Source organism: Mobula hypostoma, chromosome 30, assembly GCF_963921235.1.
Source record: "Mobula hypostoma chromosome 30, sMobHyp1.1, whole genome shotgun sequence".
In the NCBI taxonomy this organism is placed as follows: Eukaryota; Metazoa; Chordata; class Chondrichthyes; order Myliobatiformes; family Myliobatidae; genus Mobula; species Mobula hypostoma.
The window spans coordinates 12,637,735-12,656,405 of record NC_086126.1 but is presented as its reverse complement, the minus strand read 5'-3'; the positions used below and the strand labels follow the sequence as shown (position 1 = coordinate 12,656,405).

The 18,671-nt window shown below is 55.2% G+C and overlaps 1 protein-coding gene across 1 annotated transcript in view; it reads left to right on the top strand.

Moving 5' to 3' along the window:
• LOC134339547 (serine/threonine-protein kinase MRCK alpha-like) overlaps positions 1–18,671 on the top strand; it is a 120,903-nt gene that overhangs the window by 61,581 nt on the left and 40,651 nt on the right. Inside the window, exons 8-16 of the mRNA XM_063036161.1 lie at positions 3,569–3,817; positions 5,802–5,881; positions 8,329–8,429; positions 10,521–10,633; positions 14,365–14,535; positions 16,168–16,343; positions 16,939–17,023; positions 17,603–17,727; positions 17,954–18,056. Of these exons, the coding sequence (XP_062892231.1) occupies positions 3,569–3,817; positions 5,802–5,881; positions 8,329–8,429; positions 10,521–10,633; positions 14,365–14,535; positions 16,168–16,343; positions 16,939–17,023; positions 17,603–17,727; positions 17,954–18,056 (1,203 nt within the window). The remainder of the gene's footprint in view (positions 1–3,568; positions 3,818–5,801; positions 5,882–8,328; positions 8,430–10,520; positions 10,634–14,364; positions 14,536–16,167; positions 16,344–16,938; positions 17,024–17,602; positions 17,728–17,953; positions 18,057–18,671) is intronic.

Sequence of the window (18,671 nt, the reverse complement as noted above, 5' to 3'; positions counted from 1 at the left end):
CACCCCCACAAACCTGCGCTCTCTGTCTCCCCCTGCCAGGGTTCCCTCTCCCAGCCAGGGTCCCCCACTCTCCTTCTCCGCCAGCTCCCTCCTCCTTCTCCGCCTGGTTCCACCCCACCAAAATCTCTCTCCCGCTCACGCCTAGCCAGGAGGCCTTCACCTCCATCACCCCCCACCTCCCCAAACACCATCCCTATTCCTAACCCTTCCCTCCACATCCCCCACAAACTTTGGCCCACATCCCTCAATCTCATTCCCTACAAACAAACTTCCCCCTTTCCCCAAGCACAAGCCACTCTGACACAGACATAACGTGGCCGTAAGGGGGAGGAAGATCCCAGTGGAGACAACTGCTGGACCAGGATGTGGAAGGCGTGGGCCAGAACAAAGTGGCGGGCTGGGATGTTGCTGGATCTCCAGTAATGAGATCTGCAAGCGCAGGAGGGAGAGTTTTCCCGCTGCCCGCACAAACTCATCGCCGGCAGATGGGACTGGGCGTAACTAGTTTGCCTAATTCAGCACGGCATTGTGAGCTGGAGTGCCTGTTGCTGGACTACACTGTCCCACGTTCCATGAGACCTTGCTTCAAGTGTAGAGGATACAGTTATGGCCATACCTGGAATGTTAGAACCTAGAACAGAACAGGCTGTTCAGCCCACAATCTTATGCTGACCCATTAACCTTCTCTAAGATCAACCTAACCCTTCCCTCCTACATCTCACCACTTCCCGTTACCCCGCTGGCGTTTCGGGCAGCAATGAAGGTCCTCCATCTCTGACGGCGTTCGCGGCTTCCTTCATCGTGTCAGTAACTCCCTCTCAGTTTCCACTCCCGTCGGTCACGCAAGTCCCCGGTCGAGCCTCGGGAATACCGTCACACCCTGAGCTTCTAGAAACATACAAAACAATGAAAGGGGTAGTTAAGATAGAGGCAGGAAAATTGTTTCCACTGGTAGGTGAGACTAGAACTAGGGGGCAAAGCCTCAAGATTCAGGGCAGTAGATTTAAGACAGAGATGAGGAGGAACTGCGTTTCCCAGAGAGTGGTGAATCTGTGGAATTCACTGCCCAATGAAGCAGTGGAGGCTGCCTCAGTAAATATATTTAAGACAAGGTTGAGTAGATTTTTGCAGACTAGGGGAATTAAGGGTTATGTGGCAAAGGCAGGTAGGTGGAGATGAGTCCACGGTCAGATCAGTCATGATCTTATTGAGTGGCGGAGCAGGCTCGACGGGCCAGATGGCCGACTCCTGCTCCTATTTCTCTTCTGTGGATGTAGAAGGAGTCTTCATTGCTATTTCCGTAACAGTTTTGTTTGACCTTTCAGGGTTGTCGGCCCTGAACCTGGAGGACAGGTGGACCACTCTTAGTCTGACCTCTACCCTTTGACCTGTCTGACACTGGTGACCCTACCAAGAGCCAAAGCGCAAAATCCTGACCCCAGCCATTGACATCCAGGTCATCGAGGCATGAAAGCCTCCAAACCCTACGACAAGGGTGTGGTCCTCTTGGAGGTCCCTCCTCGATAACCCACAATTTTCCTATCATCCGTGTGCCTATCTAAGAGTGATTTAAAAGTCCCTAATGTATCTGTCTTTACCACCACCCCTGGCAGCATGGTCCATGACCCAGAGTAAAAAATACCTACCTCTGACACCCTCCTTTCAAACTTCCCTCCAAACATCTTAAATTTGTGCCCCCTCGTATTAGCCATTTCCGCCCTGGGAAAGGGTCTCTGGCTGTCCACTCTAACTATACCTCTTATCATCTTGTCACAAGTCACCTCTCATCCTCCTCCGCTCTGTAGAAAAAAAGCCCCGGCTCACTCAATCTACTCTCAGAAGACTCGCTCTCTAATCCAGGCAGCATCCTGGTGAATCTCCTCTGCACCCTCTCTAAGGCTTCCACATCCTTCCTATAATGAGGCGACCAGAACTGAACACAATTCTCCTCGGGTGGTCTATCCAGGGTTTTATAGATCTGCAACTTTACACTTTGGCTCTCAAACTCAGTCCCCTGACTAATAAAGGCCAATGCGTCTTTAGCAAATCTATTAACGAGCTGAAACTTCCTTTCTTTTCCAATATTTTTAACCAGCTGAAACTTTGAGGGAGCTATGGATGTGGATCCCAAAATTCCTCTGTTCCTCCGTGCTGTTATGGATCCTGTATTCTGCCATCAAATCCGACCGTCCAAATTGAATCCCTTCACCCTTTTCCATCTGCCACTCGTGTACAGATTTTTGACCCCGTTTTTGAGAAAGGGCGGGGCCATCCCAGATTTGCCGGGCTAATTCCTGGGATGAGAGCGCTGTCATCTCAGGAGCAGTGGGAAAAGCTGGCTGAGCCAGGTTATCCAGCCGTTCGTCATCCTAGCCTGTCACACCAGACAGCCAGCCACTCTGTCTGGTGTTGTTTGGTTGACGTTGAGCAGGTCAGTGTCAGTTAAATCAGGTGAGGGTGGGCAGCTGTGCAGAACGTATTCGATGTTCTGCACCCTTTCACCACACTCACAGGATTCGCTGGTCTTTAAACCCCACTTCACCATATTGTCTCCCGTCCTACAAACTCCCGCTCTCGCTCTGTTCAAAGTGCACCATTTCCATCTGTCGAGCAGTGCCCCATCTGGTAACATTCCTGTGGGGTCTTGCACTGTATTGTTTGGTGGGGTTCTGGCTTCTGTTTGTTGCCAGAGATCAATCCTGTATGTTTGGGGGGGGATGTTCCGTGAGGTAGTTCCTCCACTGTAGCAAAGCTTTTCCTCGATTTTAGGCGGTTGGAAACTGGCACATGATGGTGTAGTGGGTGCCGTGGATCCGAGTTCTGTCTACCTTTTCCAATTTTTGTTGTAGTGTGTTTCCAGATCTCTAGGGGAGCAATGCCTGCAAGTCTGTAAGTGACGTTAGTGGGTGTGTGCCCGTGATTATTCGGCAGGCTTCGTTAAGCAACGAGGCTATTTTCAGCTGTTACCTGACCGGGAGGAAGAGCAGACATCAGCAGGGGAGGGGGTGTGGGGGTTGCAGGGATCTGCCGAGGGGCAAGGGGGCGATTTAAAATCGAGGGTCGTCCTGCTGAGGCCCAGAGAGCGGAGGAAAGGTGGGGGGGTGCGGAGGAGAGCAGGTTGGGACGCGGTACAGCAGAGTTCGGGGCGTGATTGTGTTCTGGGAGATCGGGATTTAGGGAGGAGGTGCGGCAGGTGTGCACTGAGTGAGTCCAAGTTCGGGCACCACAGTAACGTAGTGGCTGGCGAAACTCTATTACTACGCCAGCGAAACAGGTTCAACTCCTGCTGCTGCCGAAGAAGTCTGTATGTTCTTCCCGTTTCCTCCGACATTCCAAAGGGTTAGGAGGTTAATTGGTCACGTGGTTGTAATTGGGCTGTAGCCTTAATATGAGAAATAATTAAAGGAAAACATTGTGCAGATGCCAGAAACCCGAAATAAAATCCGGGACCGGCAGAAACACCCAGCAGGTTGGGCAGCACCTGTGGGGAGGGAAACAGTAGGGGGAGAGGGGGAGCGGGATCCGAGAGCCGCGGCGCCACTAATCGCCTTCCCGGCCCTCCCCACAGGACAAGCTGATGTTCCCAGCGGACGAGGACGACGTTTCGGAGGAAGCCCGCGACCTGATCGGTCAGTTGGTTTGCAGCAAGGAGAAGCGCCTAGGGCGGGCAGGGATCGCCGACCTCCAGCAGCACGCCTTCTTCACCAGCATCGACTGGCAGAACATCGCCGACCAGACCCCGCCCTACATCCCAGAGGTGGCCAGCCCCACCGACACCTCCAACTTCGACTTGAATGACAACGTCTTGAAGACCTGGGTGAGTTCTGTTGGGAAACTGGGACAAAAGCCTGCTCCTCAGATTCCTCATCTCAATACAAAAGAAAATAAATCCCAAAAATTGGAATAGCACACCCCAGATGCTGGAGGAACTCAGCAGGTCAGGCAGCACCTATACATGGGAATAAGTCAACATTTCAAGCCAACACCCTTCATCAGGCAGGCAGTGAAGAAAGCTAATGGCATTGCTGGCCTTCATAACAATGGGAGTTGAGTACAGGAGCAAAGAGGTCCTTCTGCAGCTGTACAGGGCCCTGGTGAGACCACACCTGGAGTACTGCGTGCAGTTTTGGTCTCCAAATTTGAGGAAGGACATTCTTGCTATTGAGGGAGTGCAGCGTAGGTTCACAAGGTTAATTCCTGGGATGGCGGGACTGTCATATGTCGAAGGATTGGAGCGACTGGGCTTGTATACTCTGGAATTTAGAAGGCTGAGAGGGGACCTTATTGAAACATATAAGATTATTAAGGGATTGGACACGCTGGAGGCAGGAAACATGTTCGCGCTGATGGGTGAGTCCAGAACCAGAGGCCACAGTTTAAGAATAAGGGGTAAGCCATTTAGAACGGAGTTGAGGAAAAACTTTTTCACCCAGAGAGTGGTGGATATATGGAATGCTCTGCCCCAGAAGGCTGTGGAGGCCAAGTCTCTGGATGCTTTCAAGAAAGAGATGGATAGAGCTCTTAAAGATAGCAGAATCAAAGGTTATGGAGATAAAGCAGGAACTGGATACTGATTGTGGATGATCAGCCATGATCATAGTGAATGGCGGTGCTGGCTCGAAGGGCCGAATGGCCTACTCCTGCACCTATTGTCTATTGTCTATTATCAGGAAAGGAAGCCATAGGTTGAATGACAGGAGGATCTAGGATCAGGAAACAGCTTCTGAAAAAAGGGACATCCCTTTAGAACAGAGAGGAGGAGGAATTTCTTCCTATCCAGTCCTCATAAAGGCCCGAAACATCAACTGTTTACTCTTTTGCAGAGGTGCTGCCTGGCCTGCTGAGTACCTCCAGCGTTTTGCGTCTGTTGCTCTGGGTTTCCAGCTTCAGTGTGTTAGGAATTTCTTCATCTTGAGGGTGGTGAATCTGTGTAATTAATTTTGCTGTGGGTGATGCATTAAGGAGAGGTGAGAGAGGGGTGCAGAGATTTGGGGAGGGGGTTTCCGGACGGGGTCAAGGCAGCTGACTTGGGTGGTGAAATAACAAAGTTGGTGGGCAGCAGCATGGGGGGCTCTGGGGCTGGAGGAACACCAAGATCCTCGGGCCGTGGGCAGATCTGGAGCCCTGCATGGAGTGACAAAGGATAATCCACACATAGGGAGCTTCACTCTGTGTCTGATCCCGGGAGTGTGTGATGGGACGGTGTAGAGGGAGCTTCACTCTGTGTCTGATCCCGAAAGTGTGTGATGGGATGGTGTGGAGGGAGCTTCACTCTGTGTCTGACCCCGGGAGTGTGTGCTGGGACGGTGGGGAGAGAGCTTCACTCTGTGTCTGACCCCGGGAGTGTGTAATGGGATGGTGGGGAGAAAGCTTCACTCTGTGTCTGACCCCGGGAGTGTGTGATGGGACGGTGCGGAGGGAGCTTCACTCTGTGTCTGACCCCGGGAGTGAGTGATGGGACGGTGGGGAGGGAGCTTCACTCTGTGTCTGACCCCGGGAGTGTGTGATGGGATGGATGGAGGGAGATTCACTCTGTGTCTGACCCCGGGAGTGTGTGATGGGATGGATGGAGGGAGATTCACTCTGTGTCTAACCCCAGGTGTGTGTGATGGGACGGTGGGGAGGGAGCTTCACTCTGTGTCTAACCCCGGGAGTGTGTGATGGGACAAATTCGAGCCGACCCTGCCCTATATTACGCCACCGTCTCCCCACTGCTCCTGGATCATGGGGTGCGGGTGACGCTGTGTGTCTGGGGGCTGTGTTCCCGAGCTGTTGTAACTGCCACCCCGTGTGTGTTTCAGGACTCGGCCCCTCCCCGCAGTCGCGGCGCGTTCTCCGGGCTCCACCTGCCCTTTGTCGGCTTCACCTACACCTCCAGCAGGTAGGTCAGGGCGCCCGGTGTCAGATCTCCAAGGCAGTGACTCACCCTCTGCACATCAGCACCCTTACACCTCTGGGTCAGTGGGTGTGATGGGATGCTCTCCACGGGCCAGGGTGGATGTGACTCCCACGGGAGAAACGGGGCTCGGCTCGTTTGATTGGCACCCCGCTCCTCCCCAAAACGCTCCCTCCCTCCACCACCACCACAGTGACTGCAGCGTGCACCGTTCACAAAACACACCGCCCGGGCCACGGCGAAACCCACCAGTCTCCAGCGGGCACGGGGTAGCACCGCCACCCGCAGATTCCCCTCCCGGCCACTCACACGCGAATCGACTTGGAAGTCTGTCGCCAGTCCTAAAGCCGGGAACTTTCACCAGAGGAACTACACCAGAGGGTTTGAGGGGCAAATCACCCTCTCCCCCACCTTCTCAACACATGTTGTGGGGGGGGGAGACGGGTGAAGAGGGGGTGGTGAATTCCCAGGAGATACCGCGTAGTAACAGACCCTGCCGACCCAGCACGACCTTGTGACCAGTTAGCCTAGCAACCAGTCAGGCTTTGGACTGTGGGAGGAAACCGGGGCACCTGGAGGAACCCCACGTGCTCACGGGGGGGGGGGGGCGGGGCGGAGAAAGTAAATGAAGCGATGGGAGTTGAACCCGGGCCGCTGGTGCCGCTAACCGCCACGCCCACCGCGTCGAGCCATAGGGGGCCCTGGACCACTGGCAAGGGCTGGGGTGGGAGGTGTTTGCCTCCTGACGGATCGGGCTGGGCTGGGCCGGCGGCCAAACGGCTCGGCCCACCCGGAGAGCCGCAAGGACACAGCCCGAGACAATTAAAGCAAGGGGAGGCCACTCGGCCCCTTTTAGTCAGTCCTGCCTACCAATCTGCCCCGGTCCTCATTTCTTCCGCCACTTCCCCTCAGCCCTTGAGTCCCTCCAAAAGTATCTCTCCCGCCTTCTTCAGGTCTCTTCCCACCCCCACAACCAAATGATCCAGCTTCCATGAGCGGGGGAGGGTGGGGTATATCCCCCCTCTGTGGGGTATATCCCACACACCTCAGTTTCAAGCAATCTGGTAGCCCCATAGAAGCATTTCCACCATCTTTGCATCCGGAACTTTCATCTGTCAATAAGGCCTCCTCTGAACTCCAGACAATATGCGCCCAGTGGCCATTTCTTAAAGGGTTACACGCACCCACCACCAATCTCTGTTTTTTTTAAAAACTTGCCTCTGACATCCCCCCCCCAATACTTTCTTCTGTTCACCCTATTAGTCAGATGAGCCATTTCCGCCCTGGGGAAATGTCTCTGTCTGTCCACTCAGTCTGTGCCTCTTATCATCTTGTACACCTCTATCAAGAGAGAAAAGCCCTTGCTCGATCAATCTATCCCCATAAGACACGCTCCCCAATCCAGGTGGAATCCTGGCGAATCTCCTCTGCACCCTCTCTGAGGCTTCCACATCCTTCCTACAATGAGGTGACCAGCACTGAACACAACACTCCCAGTGAGGTCTAACCAGGGTTTTATAGAGCTGCAACATTACCTCACGGCTCTTGAATTCAACAACCCCCACCCCCCCCCCGACCTCAGAGGCCAACGCACCAAGCACCCTATCAACGTACCAGCAACTTTGAGCAAATTTGGACATGTGACCCTCCAGGATCCCGTCGACCCTCCTTTTTCCCTTGTTGCGAATGTCGTGACTCTGATGTTCCGGACCTGAGGCAAGGCTGCAAGAAAGTTTTTCATGCGCCTGTGCAGGTATGAACCCGTGCAGATGCCATATAACAATTACAGCACGGAAACAGGCCATCTCGGCCCTTCTAGTCCGTGCCGAACTCATACTCTCACCTAGTCCCACCAACCTGCACTCAGCCCATAACCATCCATTCCTCTCCTGTCCATATATCTATCCAATTTAACTTTAAACGACAACATCGATCCTGCCTCAACCACTTCTGCTGGAAGCTCGTTCCACACAGCTACCACTCTCTGAGTAAAGAAGTTCCCCCTCATGTTACCCCTAAACTTTTGTCCTTTAACTCTCAACTCATGTCCTCTTGTTTGAATCTTCCCCACTCTCAATGGAAAAAGCCTATCCACGTCAACTCTATCTATCCCCCTCATAATTTTAAACACCTCTATCAAGTCCCCCCTCAGCCTTCTACACTCCAAAGAATAAAGACCTAACTTGTTCAACACACTTTGATCAGCCCCACGACTCCCTTCTGGGTTTCATCTGACTTTAATACGTCCTCCAACAGTGGGTCAAAAACTGTGCACACACAATGTCTCCCCCCCGCCCCCACCACCCCTCCCGTGGCTATTCGAGATGTTCTTGCTGTCGCCAGTCTCGCCAGCCAAGTCGATGCCCACGACCGGTAGTTGCCAGACGTCTAGCCATCCGCTCACATTGTCCGTTGTGGATTGTCCTCTGCAGCTGGCTGTCTGACCGAGAGGCGGGGGCGCCCGAAGACCGCGACACCCAGGCCGACGAACGGGGGGCGCCGGGGGCCGAGGGGCTCGGCTTTGGGCTTCCAGGTGAGGCTTTGCCGGGACGTGACCGCCCGGTGACGCAGGGGCTTCCCCGGGGCGAGCGCTGGCATTGGCCCGAGGAGTTCCAACCCCCGTCTCGGCCCAGCTCCGTCCCGGACATGCTGGGGAGATTTGTACAGAATCTGACAGTGTTAGGAGAGTGATGTGGAGTTTGTTGTACAATGGCAGAACCTCAGGGGCGGTTTACAAACTGGGATCTAATCCGGGGGTCAGGGGGTTTATATATAGAATAACAGATCCCCAGGGGTGGGTTACAGGCTGGGATCTAACCCAGGGATCAGGGGGTTTATATATAGAATAATGGACCCCCAGGAGTGGGGTTACAGGCTGGGATCTAACCCAGGGGTCAGGGGGTTTATATATTGAATAACAGATCCCCAGGAGTAGGTTACAAACTGGGATCTAATCCAGGGGTTCAGGAGGGTTTATATATTGAATAACAGACCCCTGGAGCGTATTACATGCTGGGATCTAATCTGGGGTTCAGGGGGTTTGTATATAGAATAACAGATCCCCAGGGGTGGGTTATAGGCTGGGATCTAACCCAGGGGTCGGGGGGGGGGGTTATATCTTAAATAACAGATCCCTGGAGTGTGTTACAAACTGGGATCTAATCCAGGAGGTTATATATTGAATAACAGAATCCCGGGAGTGGGTTACAGGCTGGGATCTAACCCAGGGGTCGGGGGGGGGGTTTATATATTGAATAACAGATCCCCAGGAGTAGGTTACAAACTGGGATCTAATCCAGGGGTTCAGGGGGGTTTATATCTTGAATAACAGATCCCTGGAGTGTGTTACAAACTGGGATCTAATCCAGGAGGTTATATATTGAATAACAGATCCCCAGGAGCGGGTTACAGGCTCCAAGCTAATCCAAGGGTTTAGAGGGTTTATATATACATTGAATAACAGATCCCCGCGAGTGGGTTACAGGCTGGGATTGGTATCTCCGATTCACTGTGACGGTTCGATGGGGCACACGGATGGAGAGAGGCTCCTTGCCTATCCGTGGTCTGAGGAAGTTAAAGAGGACACCAGTGTGTTGGAATTGATTGGGTGCAGAACAGTAGGCTCAACCCCACCCCCCCCAGGGTGTACCTACCGGCTGATCTCCCATCCCTGGCCATCAGGCCTGTTTCCTCACCCTCCCCTGTCTGTCCCCAACCTTGGGTCCCACCCACCACCGTCCTGAGCCCCAGTCTCTGCCACTCTCCTGGGTGTAGATTCGACCACAAGGAAAACGCGCCCGTGTCTCCACTTCCCCGGACGATTAAGGCAGTCACGAATGGTCTGGGATGTGGAGTCCCAGAAAAGTACAGCACAGAAACAGGCCCTTCGGCCCGTCTAGCCTGTGCCGAACCATTTAAACTGCCTACTCCCATCGCCCAGCACCGGGACCACAATCCTCCATACCCCTACCGTCCACGTACCTAGCCAGACTTCTCTTAAACACTGAAATCGAGCTGGCGAGCGCCACTTGCGCCGGCCCCTCATTCCACACCCTCACGACTACGTTCAGTCGAGAGTGTCCCGACTGATTCCATCACGGTCGGGATGGCGACCCCCATCAGAGACCCCAACCCACTGTCCGGGCCCAGGCCCATCTCGCAGCTCCCAATGGGCAGGAGGTCCGGAAGCCTGGAGCCCCACAGCGGCAGGTTCGGGAGCAGCGACCGCCCCGTCGGTCGTGGAACTCCGCCGACACAATCCTAGTCACCGCCTCAGTCGGGCAACGCACGCAAAACGCTGGAGCAACTCAGCATGTCCCGATGCGGGAGGGGGTCTCGGCCCGAAACGTCGACTTGTTTACTCTTTTCTGTAGATGCTGCCTGAGCTGTGGGATTTTGTGCGTGTTGCCTTGGATTTCCAGCATCTGCAGATTTCCCCGTGCTCAGTAAGGCAACTTGGCACTGAAATGGAGTTTTCACTTTTGAATAGTGTTTCTTCTTGTAAAACTCGTACGAATGTTGTCTCGGGGTATAATTTAACTTTAACTCTGTTGTTTCTTGTGAACTCTGCTCATCTGATGCCGTGGAGACAGTAAACTCGACTTTGACCTTTTTTTTCCCCCAGAGGGCGGCACCGAAGGGGGGAGGATGAGGGAGGGGGCAGCCCCCACCCGGGAGGTCCAGTCCCTGGAGGAGCAGCTGCAGACCCTCAGCCAGCAGAGGGACGAAGCACTGGTGGTGAGAATCAGCTCCGCAGCGCCCCCTGCTGGGAACCGGTCGAGCTTTCCGTGCCGTCGGAACCTTGGGCCCGTCCAGCCCCTGCTAACCCAGTCCTACCTGTTCTCCCCACATTCACCGGTGCCCGCAGGTTTTGCCTTTCAACCGCACTGGGTGGTGTGGGGGGGGGGACCCCACAGGTCGTTGGGACGTGGGAGGGAGCTGGAGCGCCCGGGGGAGACCCATGCAGACAGAGGGAGAGCGTGCAAATTCCTCTCTCGACCTCAGACACACACACGCACCCACAGCTACTGAGATACAGAGACACAGACGTGGACGTGAACAGAGCACAGACTGACACCACATACTCAAACACAAACTCTCTCTCACACACAGTCACAAACTCAGACACTTACACACACACACACACCGTTGTGTGACGGCCCCCAGGTGCTGTGCACCGTGCCCACTAATATGGTGGACGGAGAACGAGGCTTCGGGCTGCTCCAGGACTCTGATCCGAGGACTCATTTTGGTTCGGACTGCTGTTGCTGGTTTCTGTTCTTTGCATGATTTGTTCTTTTTTTCTTTTCTCTGAGCATCGGGTGTTGGTCTTTTTTTTAAATGTGGTTTCTCTCGGGTTTCTTGCTTGGCGGCTGCCGGTAAGCAGGCAAATCTCAGTTTATACATTCTTTGGTAATAAAAGTGCTTTGAATCTTTGAGAAACGCACACTCACACAGCGCCAGGGGTGGGGCTCGAACCCTGGGCCTCTGGAACTATCGGCATTTGTTTGACATCGCTCCCCTTCCTCCCTGCTGGCAGCCACCACCCTCCCACCCCGATCTGAGGCGGGTACTGAAAAAAGAATTAGATCGTTGAAGCTCACAGTAAAATTTTTAAAAATTCCCCACTTCAATGTCAGCAGATCCTGCCCCCCTCCTCACCAACCCCGTACAAAACCCACTTTAGTTTACCTGATGAAGGAGGAAACATATTTTTTTAACCAGGGCTGGTAAATATACTCAGAATGCGCCTCCAGGAGTGGCAGTGGGGGCAGATACGATAGAGGTATTCAAGAGGTTCTTAGAATAGACAAATGTATGTGCGGAGAGCAGAGCAATATAGATATTGAAATGTAGGCTGAAGGGATTAGTTTAGTCAGGCGTTCAATTGGTTCAGCACAACAGCGTGGGCCGAAAGGGCCTCTTCCTGTGCTGTTAACTGTTCTATCCTTATCAACTTCCCCCTGTCCAAGTATCTTTTAAATTGTGCCATTGTACCCGCTCCAATCACTTACCCCAGCAGCTCAGTTTACCGACCGCCTTGCCCCCCCGCGGGGAAGCCGTTGCCGGCCTCCAGTCCACTTTAAAAATCTTCCCCCCTGCGCCCTCTTTTTTTTTTGGTTCCCTTTCCCCGGGGAAGTAGACTGCTCCTTACTTAAATCCCCTCATGGTTTTCTGCACCAAAGACATACGGCCCGCTACGCCGCTGGTGTTTCGGGCAACAGTGAGGGTCCGCCATCCCCGGCGGAATTCGTCGTGTCCGTAGCTTCCTCTCGGTTTTTGCTACCATCAGTCCCGCAAGTCCCGGGTGGAGACTCGGGAAATACCGTCGCACTCAGACGTAGAAGGATTCTTCATTGCTGTTTCCCTAACAGTTTTGTCCGACCAGTCAGGGTTGTTAGCCCCGAACCTGGAGGACCGGTGGGCCCTCTCAGTCTGACCTCTACCCTTTGACCCTGTTTGGGACAGGTGACCCCACCGAGAGCCAAGGCACAAAGCCCTGACCCCAGCCAGCAGAGCTCTCCGGGTCACTGAGGCAGGCAAACCCCCAGCCCCTAGGGCAAGGTTGTGGCCTATACAGCCAGGCCGCGACAAGGTGAAACTTTCATTTTTGCAACCTGGTCGCCCCCTCCATAACTGCCCCCTGAGAAGGTGGGGCTGAGTTATCACCCCCCCCACCCCCCCCGTGGACCTCTTGTGAAGGGGATTCCCACGGGGGAGGAGAGTTCCGGGGTTCGGACCCACGGACGGTGAACCAACGACGAAAGCTCTTTCAGTCGGGGACTGGGGGGGTGTGACTGAGAAGGTGGTGTTCCCCTGCACCCCGCTGGCCTCGGTGGGAGAGGTGGTGGGCTTGGGAGGGTGTTAGAGCAGCCACAGAGAGGAAAGAAGGAGAGAAGCTGAAAGCGGGCCACCAAACTATTGAACAAGCACCGAAGTTCAGTTACTTGGGAGGGGGCACTGGGAGGGCTGACGTTGACATTAGATGGAGGTCTTGGGATTGCCAAATGCCCTGACTGTAGAGATCGGGAGAGGGAAGCCCGAGGTCCTGATCGAAGATCAGAGGTGGAGAGGGTCAGTAGTTTTAAATTCCTGGGTCAGAGGACCCATCATGTAAATATAGTTGCTAAGAAAGAATTAAGAGTCTGTGGAGGTTTGGCACGACATCTAAAACTTGGACAAACTTCTATAGGTGTGTAGTGGGGAGTGTATCGACTGGCTGCATCACAGCCTGGTATGGGAATACCAATGCCTTTGAATGGAAAATCCTACAAAAAGTAGCGGATACGGCCCAGTCCATTTCAGACTATTATTTAAATGGGGAGAGAATTCAAAGTTCTGAGATGCAACGGGACTTGGGAGTCCTCGTGCAGGATACCCTTAAAGTTAACCTCCAGGTTGAGTCGGTAGTGAAGAAGGCGAATGCAATGTTGGCATTCATTTCTAGAGGAATAGAGTATAGGAGCAGGGATGTGATGTTGAGGCTCTATAAGGCGCTGGTGAGACCTCACTTGGAGTACTGTGGGCAGTTTTGGTCTCCTTATTTAAGAAAGGATGTGCTGATGTTGGAGAGGGTACAGAGAAGATTCACTAGAATGATTCCGGGAATGAGAGGGTTAATATATGAGGACCGTTTGTCCGCTCTTGGACTGTATTCCTTGGAGACCTCATAGAAACATTTCGAATGTTAAAAGGCACGGACAGAGTGGGTGTGGCAAAGTTGTTTCCCATGATGGGGGAGTCTAATACGAGAGGGCATGACTTAAGGATTGAAGGGCGCCCATTCAGAACAGAAATGCAAAGAAATTTCTTTAGTCAGAGGGTGGTGAATCTATGGAATTTGTTGCCACGGGCGGCAGTGGAGGCCAAGTCATTGGGTGTATTTAAGGCAGAGATTGATCGGTATCTGAGTAGCCAGGGCATCAAAGATTATGGTGAGAAGGCGGGGGAGTGGGACTAAATGGGAGAATGGATCAGCTCATGATAAAATGGCGGAACAGACTCGATGGGCCGAATGGCCGACTTCTGCTCCTTTGTCTTATGGTCTTATGGGTAAAGCCCTCCTGACCATTGAGCACATCTACATGAAATGCTGTCGTGGGAAAGTAGCGTCCATCATCAGAGACCCCCACCACCCAAGTGGGGAGTGTCCCGTCACACTCCTGGCCTGTGCCATGCAGATGGGGTTAGGGGGTAGGCCTTGGGGAATTCCAGCCTTCTCCTGTGTGGAATTCCAGCAGTCTGTCTGGTTCGCCTCTGCCTCCTTCTGCCCAAAACACTCATCGGTCCCCGAACCCTCCGGGAGAGACGTGCCGACACAAAGAGGCCCTTCAGCCCGTCTACACCATTCTCCGCGGTCTGATCAACACCCCACCAGAGAAGTTAACCCACTGATCCTGCCTACTCTACCCCCTGTGCGCCGGCCGCTCTCCGCTCTCTTAACCCCGAGTCTCCCCACCCCCCTGCAGGTGACGGACGGGCTGCGGGAGGAGCTGAGCGCTCGGAGCGGGGAGCTGCGGGAGGCCCGGGAGTTGGCCGACCGGGAACTTCGGCAGCGGGAGGACGAGCTGGAGGCGGCGAGGCAGGAGGCGCGGAGGCTGCAGCGGGAGCTGGACAGGAGCCCCCGGGCCAAGGAGGAGGTGAGAAGCGGGTGGTGGGGGGGGGTATGGGGCGTCGAGCGGGCGCAAGTTCCCATCGCCCTCCACCACCCCGGGGAATAAACTGGGGTGGGGGGGAGTTCTTGGGAGACCCCCACCTCTCGATCATGGGCACAACTAGGGACAACGACAGCCGGAGCCTGAGAGGAAGAAGGTAACGCTCTTTGCCCTTGACCTCTGACCCCTGACCTTTGCCCCAGACTCCTGGCCCTCCCTCAGACCTTTCCTGGTGTCTCAGGGCTGGGTGTGTCTGCACCCCTGCCACCCCCCCCCCCAGCCCCTGGCGCTCTTTCCCTGCCACCTGTTGTGGGGTGCGGCCCTCACCCCCTCCCAACATCTTGCGCTCCCGCCAGACTTACAGACGCACTCTCCGCTCCCCGTTGACGTGCACCTCTGTGTGAAAGTCTCAGCCACCCCAGCCGTGTCTACGTGCACAGTGGCTGTACGTCTCTGAGGAAACCGGAGCGCCCGGGGGAAACCCACGCGGTCACCGGGGAGGACGTTCAAACTCCGCGCGGCCAGCGGCAGGAACCGAACCCCGAACGCACGGCGGGCGCTGTAAAGCTCTGCGCAAACCGCCATGCTCCCCTGCCGTTTAACCTGGCCTACCTCAGCGCAGGGTGTCATGACCTGATCTGTGTGAACGGTATGAAGGGCGACCTTTTCTCCGAAAATTAGAAAGCCGGTCTCAATTCCCATTTCAAAGACCGCCCAGATGTATGGAATGATCTGCCTGGATGGAAGACAGGCAAAACTTATTCGAACGGTGTCTCGGTACACAGACCAATTACCAGTCCTGTATCCAGTTTGTCAGCTTGTGGGTAGATCACCTGATCTCTTGAGATCGACCAGGTTGGACATCCTGAAGTCCATATAAACCACATCCGCCACACTACCCTCGCCAATTCCTTCGGTTATCTCCCTCAAAAGTTTGCAGTCCATTTCGACCCTTAACCCACATACCACCCCACCCCCAACATAAGATATAGGAGCAAGAGTAGGCCATCCGGCCCATCGAGCCTGCCCCGCCATTCAATAAGATCATGGCTGATCTGTCTGTAACCATCCACCTGCCTTTTCCCCATAACCCTTAACTCCCCTACTATGTAAAAATCTATCTAACTGTTTCTTAATATATTTAGCGAGGAAGCCTCAACTGCTTCCCTGGGCAGAGAATTCCACAGATTCACCACTCTCTGGGAAAAAGCAGTTTCTCCTCATCTCCGTAATAAACCTTCCCCCCTGAATCTTGAGGCTATGTCCCCTAGTTCTAGTCTCACCTACCAATGGAAACAACTCTCCTACTTCTATCTTATCTATCCTTTTCAAAATTTTGTATGTTTCTATAACATCCCCTCTCATCCTTCCGAACTCCAGAGAGTACAGTCCCAGGTGACTCAATCGCTCCTCGTAGGTTAACCCCTTCATCCCTGGAATCAACCTGGTGAACCTCCTCTGCACTGCCTCCAAAGCCAATATATCCTTCCTCAAGTATGGAGACCAGACCTGCACGCAGTACTCCAGGTGCGGCCTCACCCCAGTACCCTGTATAGTTGCAGCATGCCCAGGTACCCTAACCCACCCTGGGGTGACTCACCCTTCCTCCCGCCCTAGGTGCAGCCCGTCCAGTCCCTGGGCGCGGCGACGGGAGAGGGGGAGAGGTCGGGGACGAGCAAAGGCGAGTTGAGGGCCCTGCGCGGTCGGCTGGAGGAGTCCGAGGGCCAGTGTCAGCGGCTGGAGGCCGAGCTGTCGGCGTGCGGGGAGCAGCTGGAGGCAGCGAAGCGAGAGCTGTAAGTCTCCTGCTGGGATTCCCTTCCCTGCCTCGCAGTCTGCTGGGATCCCTTCTGATAGTAATCCTCCCCTCCATTGTCTGCCTGGAATTCTTTCTCCACCTGCTGCCTGCTGGGATTCCGTTCCCTGTCCCCTTCTGTCTGCTGGGATTCCTCCCCTGTTGCTGGGATCCCTTCCCATACCCCTCTTGGTCTACTCAGATTCCTCTTCCCCCACCATCTGCTGGAATTCTGCCCCACCCTCCTGCTCTCTGCTGGGAATTGCCCACTGCTGCCTGCTGGGAATCTTCTCCCACCTGCCTCTCGCCCCACTGTCTGCTGGGATTCTCTCTTTCCTGCCTTCTGTCTGCTGGGATCTCTGCTGGGGATCTCCTTGTTACGTCTACTGGGATCTTCACGTCCTGTCTGCTGGGAATCGCGGGTTACCGGCGCTCCCGTTTTGCTGCGACGTCGACGGCTTCCCCACCCCAGGTTTGCGCTGGGAACGCGGGGCCCGCGCTCCCGGAATCGATCAGCAGCGAGGAGCGCGTGGGTCCGGCGTAACGCCCCCATCCCCCGCCCACGAGTTAACCAGAGGCTGATCTGCGGTCCGCAGGGAGCTGGCACAGCGGGAAGCCCTCAGCGAGGAAACGCAGCTGCTGCGGGGGGAGAGCAGGGAGCTCCGGGCCGAGCTGGAGTCGGTAAATATCCGCGTGCGGTTTGCAGTCTTATATAATTCCACCGACTTTCAGGGTCAGGGTTTCAATGGGCAATTGTCGCCTCCTCTCCTCCTTTCTCCTCCCCTCTCTCCCCCTCCCCTCCCCTCCCTAACTATCCCTTGAGAAGGTATTGGGGGGTTAAATTTAGAGTTGCTTAACAGAACGTGCCCTTCGAGTCGAGCTACGCAGCCCAGCTAGCCGACAATTTCACCCTGTCCTCATCTCAGGAGCAATTAACTTACCAGTCGGACTGTGGGGGGGAAACCCACGCGGTCACAGTGGGGAGAACGTACCAACTCCTGACGGGCAGGGGCGGGAATCGAACTCTGAACTCCGCTGCCACCAGCCATAAGAGCATTTGCGCCGGTCGAGACCCCGCGGCGGCGAGGGAACGGCGAGAGATCTCAGAGTTGGGGCGGTGCGTGGCGGGGAGGGGGAATTTCCGGCGGCGTGGCAACGAAGGCGACGTGCGCGGGGGTGTTTCAGTCACTGCGCGGCCGCACAGCAGTTTGGGTCAGGGGGACGCCCATGCCTGACCCTCTCTCTCCCGGACCCCCACAGCTCAGGGATCAGCTGGAGAAGGTCCGAGCCACCAACAAACAGCTGGAGGAGGAGCTGGGCGCCGCTGAGGCTCGGAGGGAGTCAGCATCGCAGTGGGACAGCCAGATTGCGGAGATTATACAGTGGTAGGTGTCCCGGCAGCTGGAATCGGTGGGGTGGGAGATGTTGGGAGACGGGATGTGCTGGGCCGAAGGAGAACACCAGCAGGCCCGGATAAAGCCTGGGCCTCTCTTGAGAGAAGCACCTGGGTCTCGGTGCCCTGGTCAACGGCAGGCCCTGCCGGGGTGGGGGGAGAGGGAGGGGGGATTTTCCCTCCCCAGCATGATGGAGTGTCCCATTCCCGTTGCACAGGGTGGGCGAGGAGAAGGAGGCGCGAGGGTATCTCCACGCGCTGGCCAACAGGATGAGTGAGGAGGTGCAGAGTCTGAGGAGGACCAGCCTCGCCAAGCCTGTGGTAAGTCGCCCAGGAGAAGAGGGATCCCTCCTGGTCTTGGGAATGAGGGAAGGGATGAGGATGAGGCGGTGGGGGGGGGGGGCTGGAAGACAGCTGACATCGGGACAGAGCACAAACCATATACTTCGGCCCCTTGACCATCATCTCTCACTTACACATTTTATTCTCCCCCAAAGTCCACCCGTCACTCCTCCCCAACTGTGACAATCACCCACAAACTCCACCTGACGGGGCGTGAGAGGGAAACTGAACACCCAGGGGAAACCCACACAGGGAGAACATGCAAATCTCTCCCCCTCACCCTCCCTCTCTCGCCCTCTCTCCCTCTCTTGCCTACCCCACCCTCTCCCTTTCATCTTCTCTCCCCCTCTCTCTCCCCCTCTCTCTCTCCCCCTCTCTCTCTCCCCCTCTCTCTCTCCCCTCTCTCTCTCCCCTCTCTGTCTCCCCTCTCTCTCTCCCCTCTCTGTCTCCCCCTCTCTCTCCCCCTTCCCCTCTCTCCCCCTCCCCCTCCCCCCTCCCCCCTCCTCCCCCTCTCCCCCTCTCACCCCCTCCCCCTCTCCCCTCTCACCCCCTCACCCTCTCCCCCTCTCCCTCTCAGCCCCTCTCTCTCTCTCC